Source organism: Sinocyclocheilus grahami, unplaced genomic scaffold (assembly GCF_001515645.1).
Source record: "Sinocyclocheilus grahami isolate Dianchi unplaced genomic scaffold, SAMN03320097.WGS_v1.1 scaffold160.1, whole genome shotgun sequence".
Classification (NCBI taxonomy): Eukaryota; Metazoa; Chordata; class Actinopteri; order Cypriniformes; family Cyprinidae; genus Sinocyclocheilus; species Sinocyclocheilus grahami.
Window position 1 is genome coordinate 1,390,594 of NW_015505339.1, and position 8,096 is coordinate 1,398,689.

General features: G+C 36.7%; 1 protein-coding gene across 1 annotated transcript; it reads right to left on the reverse strand.

Annotated features, from left to right (window-relative positions):
- Window positions 1–329: 329 nt before the first annotated feature.
- Window positions 330–880, reverse strand: LOC107592905 (transcription factor HES-5-like). Its single transcript, XM_016282479.1, has 2 exons — window positions 806–880; window positions 330–692 (listed from the first exon to the last, which is right to left on the reverse strand). Exons 1-2 carry the CDS (start codon window positions 851–853, stop codon window positions 447–449), a joined length of 294 nt encoding a protein of 97 aa, XP_016137965.1. The 5' UTR covers window positions 854–880; the 3' UTR covers window positions 330–446.
- Between the last annotated feature and the right edge of the window lie 7,216 nt (window positions 881–8,096).

Here is an 8,096-nt window from a genome sequence, read left to right on the forward strand (position 1 = left end):
CCTCATATAGGCATCATTTTTCAAAACAACAAATATGATTTAAAAAAAAAAAGATCAATAAATGCTTTTCGCCAGTTGCAAAGAAAATGAAATATGTATCAACATGAAACAAAAAAAAGCTGATTTGACTTTACGGTCACGTAATGCATCCCCTCAAAGGTGAAAAATTACACCCAAAGGATATGAAAAATGCAATTTAATGCACTTTTAGACTAATACACACTGCTAAAACACAGTGTGCCATCATGGTAATTTCACTTAAAAAATAGTTAAAGGACATTTTCTCAAAAAGAGAAAAATCTTCATAGAAGATTGACTCATCAGAGCACTTAGCAGTACAAATATCTCTTCCAAACTGGAACTCATTAAACACTTTCTTTTCAGAATGACAAAATGAAAGTGTAATAGTCCACTGAGTCTAGTGCAGACGTTCAGTCTTTAAGGCTCTACCAAGGCCTCCAGATGGAGCTCTTGTTGACATTCATCTCTTTGCTGAAGGTGTTCTGGTCTGGCAGGACACTTTCCCTCCTGTTGATCCTGAAGAAGTTGAGTGTCATCTCCAGGATATCTGCTTTCTCCAGCTTGGTATCAGGCTGCTGCTTGAGGAACTCTGGAGCCAGAAGACACTTGAGCTGCTCGATGCTGCTGTTGATTCGATCTCTGCGCATCTTCTCCACCCTTGGCTTTCTCAGCTGCAAATGAAGACGAAAAAGCATTAGGAAAGTGTCTTTCAAATAAGCCAATGATTGAGAAGAGCAGTGAAAGCTGCTGCAGTAATGCTGCTGTAAGTAGGATATGACTGTACCTTGTTGTTGAGAGGGAGCTGCTCCTTTGAGATGATTGTAGGTGTCATGTCTGGATCTCTGTGCTGTAGATCTCTCTGTTCAGAGTGAGTCTGATTTGCACTGGCTGCAGCTCCTCTATTTATACTCCCAAATCTCCATATGAATGTGTGAGGCTTGAGCTTGTTGGAGTTTCTCACAGTTTGTTGCCAATGGAAGAGCTCAAACAGACAATGAGGGATGTGGACCCCCACATGCTCAATGATCCTCCATCAGGGGCTCAAAGGAGCAGCTGGAGGGTGAATCTGGGAAAGTGTTGACCCGTAGAGAGCTCATGTTCACATCAATGTCACTGAAGCAGCACACACTCATCAACATTATACACACATGTGAAAGACAGCATCAAATAGCTATTTATATCCATCTTATTAAACAAAGAAAAAATATATACAAATATTTAATTGTATTAAAATATTAAATCATATTTATTCATTTATTCATTCATTCATTCACAGTGTTAAACTGGAAAATAATGTTTCAGTGATGCAAACAAGATTCAATTCTGCTGTAGCTCTAAAAAAGAGGACAATAGCAAACAGTACATTTTTCAGTTAAAGTCGGTTCATTGTTGACTGAGTTCAGTTTAATAACAGTGTGACAATATGTTAATATAAGTTACATTTATCTATAGAACAGCTCTGCAAATCAGTGATGTTCAGCTCAGCTCAGTTTAGTTCTCATCCAATAGTGTCAGTACATTCAAGTCAATAATGTTGCCTGATATTAAGTGTCAGCTACAAGAAAGCCAAAATGGGAATTATTTATTTGTTTGTGAATGATTGAATGAATGAATATGGTCACCTACTTTTAGTTGGCCATATATGTGTTGCACTTACACTGACAATAAACAGTGCTCTAAATATTTCAATACACAGTGCATTGCCATAAAATTTATTTTTCAACATGTATGTATATGAATGCATTTGTATCTAAAGGTTTAGAGTTGTGCACTGGAATTCAGATGTCATTGTCTCCATTATCTGAGACTCCAGGACTCCAGATGTGTGTGTGTGTTTGTGCTGGTCAGTGTGAGTAGATCTCATGTGAGGTTCCCACACTGACTCTCTGTATTCACATCAATGGAGCACAAAAGCATCCAGAGTCCTGAATGGAGCATTAGTGACACTGAAGACATCAACCTGACGTCACCAACCATCTGGAGGGAACGTCCTGATGCACTGAGACATGTCCTGACTTGATGCAGGAGCCAGAGAGTCATCAAACACTTTCTGATCACAATTATTATCATGCAATGAGAATATGCAAAAAAAAAAAAGCATATTCAATTTATCACTTTTGTTTGCTGTTTTAGCAGCAAATACAATTTTAGTCACATTTGTGAGACATGTTTGTTAAGATGACAAAAGTATCTTAAGCGCCTGATGCAAAAGCTTAGTAATAATGTTGCCTGATATTAAGTGTCAGCTACAAGAAAGCCAAAATGGGAATTATTTATTTGTTTGTGAATGATTGAATGAATGAATATGGTCACCTACTTTTAGTTGGCCATATATGTGTTGCACTTACACTGACAATAAACAGTGCTCTAAATATTTCAATACACAGTGCATTGCCATAAAATTTATTTTTCAACATGTATGTATATGAATGCATTTGTATCTAAAGGTTTAGAGTTGTGCACTGGAATTCAGATGTCATTGTCTCCATTATCTGAGACTCCAGGACTCCAGATGTGTGTGTGTGTTTGTGCTGGTCAGTGTGAGTAGATCTCATGTGAGGTTCCCACACTGACTCTCTGTATTCACATCAATGGAGCACAAAAGCATCCAGAGTCCTGAATGGAGCATTAGTGACACTGAAGACTTCAACCTGACGTCACCAACCATCTGGAGGGAACGTCCTGATGCACTGAGACATGTCCTGACTTGATGCAGGAGCCAGAGAGTCATCAAACACTTTCTGATCACAATTATTATCATGCAATGAGAATATGCAAAAAAAAAAGCATATTCAATTTGTTATCACTTTTGTTTGCTGTTTTAGCAGCAAATACAATTTTAGTCACATTTGTGAGACATGTTTGTTAAGATGACAAAAGTATCTTAAGCGCCTGATGCAAAAGCTTAGTCAGTTAAAAGTTCACCACACACACACAACAATAGAAGTGTGTCTATTCACATGATAATGAGCCTTAATGCAGGACAGATTCCCTACAAGCTTTCTCACGCCTCTGATGCTGAAGATTTGCTCAAATAAACATACATTTTTACAGAAATCTGAAGATGAATTTCTTAAAATGAAACATTTGATTAAGTTCTTTTCATTTTGAACTTATCACCAGTGGTTGAAGCTGAAATAGTATAAAGTTATAGCCAAATCCATTTATGTTGACCTCTGACCTTTGGTCTCTTAGTTGAGTTCTATTGTCTCGGAGGGACTCTGAGTGAGTTCTGTTTCTCACGCTCTGTTCATTCACTCAATTCAATTACACAACAATAGACGTGTGTCCTACTGAAACCCACAGCAGACACACGTCTCCAAATGTTTAAATGACTTCAACTGATCAAACTGGCTGTTAGTTGGTTCTCTAACACAAGCGATATGAATCAATTAGGAATCTGATACCCTTTCAACATGATTTAAATAGTTGACAATCCATTCTGTTTCTTTACATTTTACAGATAAAATAATCCATATTTTCTAAGAATGAATATGTGAAATTAAAATATCTGGTTGTTTAAAGTTTCCTGTCATACAACGATTTGGATGATTAATATTTGAACAACGAGAAAATATATATTTTTGTCACACATATTTAAGTCACTATAGTAGAATTAAATTATTAAATGCCAAGGACTTAATTGGCATAATTTACCAGTGGGATCTAATTCAAAATTCTAATGACTATATCTATCTAAATTTTAGAATCTATTTTGATGAGAATGTTCACAAAAAGAAATGCAAGAGGGCATAATCACAACATTTTAGATTTTCTATCCTCATTTTTAATTCTTGCTGTACATTAAGAGCTTTTTTTTGTGTCAATCACGTTTTTTTTTTTTTGACAAATTGGTAAATTTCGCTTGTGGAAGAATTATTGATTAAGAAATTTTTATATAAATAATACACTGAATACAAGTGCTTTATATGTATATAAATATATGCATACATATATGTTTTATTGTATATATAAATTTACATATTTATTCTAGTAAACATGAATATTCTTTTCTCTTTAGGATCATGTTTAAAATATTATATTTCATGACAAGACAGAATACAACAGCAGAAATTATATTTGACTTTTTTTATTATTATTTTGTATGTTTTGTGATGACATGATTTCACCATGAATGCAAATAAACAGGTGATAACATATCACAAAATATGCATGAAGAGATCGCCAAAATACATTAAACACATATTGGAACTCACATCAAATATTACTGAACTTTACAAAAGTCATGTGACATTTACAAATGATTTGCCACAAATCATTATTAACATTCCTCCACATGAGGGGTAAAAGCAAAGCGTAACAGAAACATTTAGCGCTTAATGTCAAGGTAGTTGACAGTTAAAATATTCCATTAAAGGAAAATAAATCAGTCCATGTCACACTCAACAGAAGTGAATTAATTACAGAATATGGCAGTAAAAAACACTGAACCATCTTTATATGTGATTCTGATGAGATTAAACGTCCTATGAGGACAACAGAGTGTTTATCATACTGATAATATATTCAAAACCAGTTCCCAATATGGGATATTTGTACTTCACATAAAGCAAATATTTGCAATTGTATAATACAAATGCAATATGCCTTCATTGAAGGTATATACAAAAGCATTAAAAAAAACAATACATTTCCGGTGATGGAAACAAAACTGGATTCATAAAATCAAATCCAATAATGATGTTTTTGACATCTAATACAGATGTTTTCCAAAGACGTTGCTTTCCTTCAGATGGCGCTGCAGGCTAAATGCTTTTGTTGAGATTGAAGTTCAGCTGATGGAGGAACAGAAGCTCTTATTCATCAGATGATTTCAGCAACTGCTGGAAATGTTTGAACAGACCATCATCTCCAGAATATCTGCTTTCTCCAGCTTGGAATCAGGCTGCTGCTTGAGGAACTCTGGAGCCAGAAGACACTTGAGCTTGAGTTGACACAATCTCTGAGCATGTTCTCCACCCTTGGCTTTCTCAGCTGCAAATGAAAACGGGAGCATTAGGAAAGTGCCCTTTAGATAAGCTGACATTTAAGAAGAGCAGTGAAAGCTGCTGCAGTAATGCTGCTGTAAGTAGGATATGAATGTACCTTGTTGTTGAGAGGGAGCTGCTCCTTTGAGATGATTGTAGGTGTCATGTCTGGATCTCTGTGCTGTAGATCTCTCTGTTCAGAGTGAGTCTGATTTGCACTGGCTGCAGCTCCTCTATTTATACTCCCAAATCTCCATATGAATGTGTGAGGCGTGAGCTTGTTGGAGTTTCTCACAGTTTGGAGCCAATGGAAGAGCTCAAACAGACAATGAGGGATGTGGACCCCCACATGCTCAATGATCCTCCATCAGGGGCTCAAAGGAGCAGCTGAAGGGTGAATCTGGGAAAGTGCTGACCTGTAGAGAGCTCATGTTCACATCAATGTCACTGAAGCAGCACGCTCGTCATTACTAGAAACACTAGTCAGTGAGCATGCATACATCACTGTAAAATGTATTACACACACGCACACACGTACACATTATAAAGCAAAAAAAGAATCCCATGCATTACTGACTGGATTTACTTATGCAATCGTGTGTAAAATTAAGTACTTTAACAATTTGCAATTTATAAGTCATATCATAATTTGTGATATTCAGCATTATCATTGCTGCCGTGACGTCACACACACACGATGGGCTCCAGATGAAGCAGATGTGTGTGTGTTTGTGCTGGTCAGTGTGAGTAGATCTCATGTGAGGTTCCCACACTGACTCTCTGTGTTCACATCAATGGAGCACAAAAGCATCCAGAGTCCTGAATGGAGCATTAGTGACACTGAAGACATCAACCTGACGTCACCAACCATCTGGAGGGAACGTCCTGTCAGTTCATTTCACATTTTAAATGTCATACCATTGCATAAACTGGTAAAATAATGGAAATACGGGATTACTTAAAAAACAATTCCTTTAATTTTTTCAGAAATGTGTTGATGCAGTATTGCAAAAATGCATACGTCTGCATTACATTTGTATGATTTAGTGTATTAATGCCTTGACTAGATGTGCACAAATAAAAATTATTGAAAGTATTATTTTTTTCTGCATTGCAAATAAAACCTAAAAGGCTTCTGTGTACATCAAATCATTCAGCAGCTCATTACATGTATAAAAGTGCACTGAGAACCACAGCTCCTGGGGTTTTCCACACTTGGCTCTGAACGGATGCTGACTGAACAATAGAAGTGTGTCTCTCACAACTCTATCTGTTGCTCATTCATTCACACACCTGTCCGTCACATCCTCAGGGCATTTCGCTTTACTGGTCATTAGTTAGAAACTGTTGACCATTTCAACCATGAAACAGTTTTGACTTGCCACAAACTCACCTGAAGAAATGACGTCAGCTGAGTTTTTTTAATAGTGTTGGATGGATGAATGAATATGGGAACAAATACATTTTCTAATTTGTCAGGTACAGTAAATAAAACTCGAAGCAATTCACAATTTGTTTGATAGACAAATGAATTGTAAGGCTTAGTAGTTTAGAGTTTGTGCGTGCCAAGCTGTAAACAATCAGCGATTTTGTATGAGCCTGCTTTCTGATGTAAGAAATAGAAATAGAATGCACTCAAAATATAGGTGACTTTATTCTTTATCGACTCTTAACTATCTGAGACCAAAAGGAAATATGACAAAGTGGTCACAAATAACGTAAAGCAGCAACTTTAACTAGCTATTTTAGCGACACTAAAAATAACCCCCAAATTTACGCATTTTAAAGAAACCTTAAAGTTTTCTAAGCTTGTTAGGTAGATATGACAAGATTTTTTTTAAACCACCAATATTCAAATTGTACAAAATCAGAGAAAGATATAAATGCAATAAAAATCATTTATTGTATAGAAACAAACAAGAGCATATGATTAAAAATCATCACAAAAACAACCAAATGATACACTGTATCTTTAAAAATGAAATAAAGGTATTTTTTGCATGTCCTCCAAAAGAGAGCATGGTCAAACGGTTTTAAAGAACATTCAGTAAATTTCTCTTCAAGAGCAAAATACAATAGAATTTTATATCTAAATGCACAAAATGCATCCTCAGCTTGGTGGTTACCACAATAATGTACATTACAATCAATGCACAACTTCTTTTATAAGCCCTACGGGCCTTTCCAAAATGTGCAGTGACGTTATCAGAGTCCTTTAGAGAAACAAAACTCCAGAGAGAACAAGCAAAGTGCTATTTTCCTCTGAGGTAGATGTGCGAACACATATAATCACATCAAGTGCTTGATTTGTTAACCCTTTTCATTTGCAGGTCAGTCTGTGATGGACGTTCGCTTTAAAACAATGGCGTCACATCCTGATCTGGAGCGGGAGAAAGGCGCAGAATTTCGCGAGAACACCTGGAGTAGCCGCTGGGGAAGATTAAGGCCTTTTTTGAGCTAAAGAAGAACACAGTCTTCTCCAAAATGTCAGATGCGGGAATACCATGCTGGAGGTGGTCTTCAAAAGAAGATATGAGTTTCTCCACTTTGCTGAAACATTTTCTCTCCAAGCTGTAGAGTTTGCACCTGCAGTCCAGAAGAGAACATCTTTAGTGTATTTGTAAGTATAAATGAGATCAAATTTATGAAGCATGTAAACTTACACTATTGCAAATACTTAGATGCCTTTCTTACCTGGCATAGTGAACGTTGTCCTGAGGGGTGATGTCCATGTAGGCAGGCATGTTTGATGCTGAGTTTCAGGAGTTTAAAGATCTCTTTGGCTCTTCTTCAGTGGTGAAACAAAATCCCACACAAGACCCTCAACCTAGCCCACTTTTATACTATAATGTATCCGCAGCCGGCCAATCAGAGAGCAGAGAAAATGGAACAATAGGCTTGTCATAATTTTCATTGGTCCTTGAGCTTTTAATTGAGCTCTTTAGTGGACAGGTGGGATTTTTTTTCTCTAGTGCCATCTGGAGGGTCAGCCATGGGAGAATAACTGAGGGCATGTGGACTCAGGATTTCGCTGTTCTCACGCTCGGATTAGCAATGGGGATTTGTGGAAATATTTACTGTATGCAT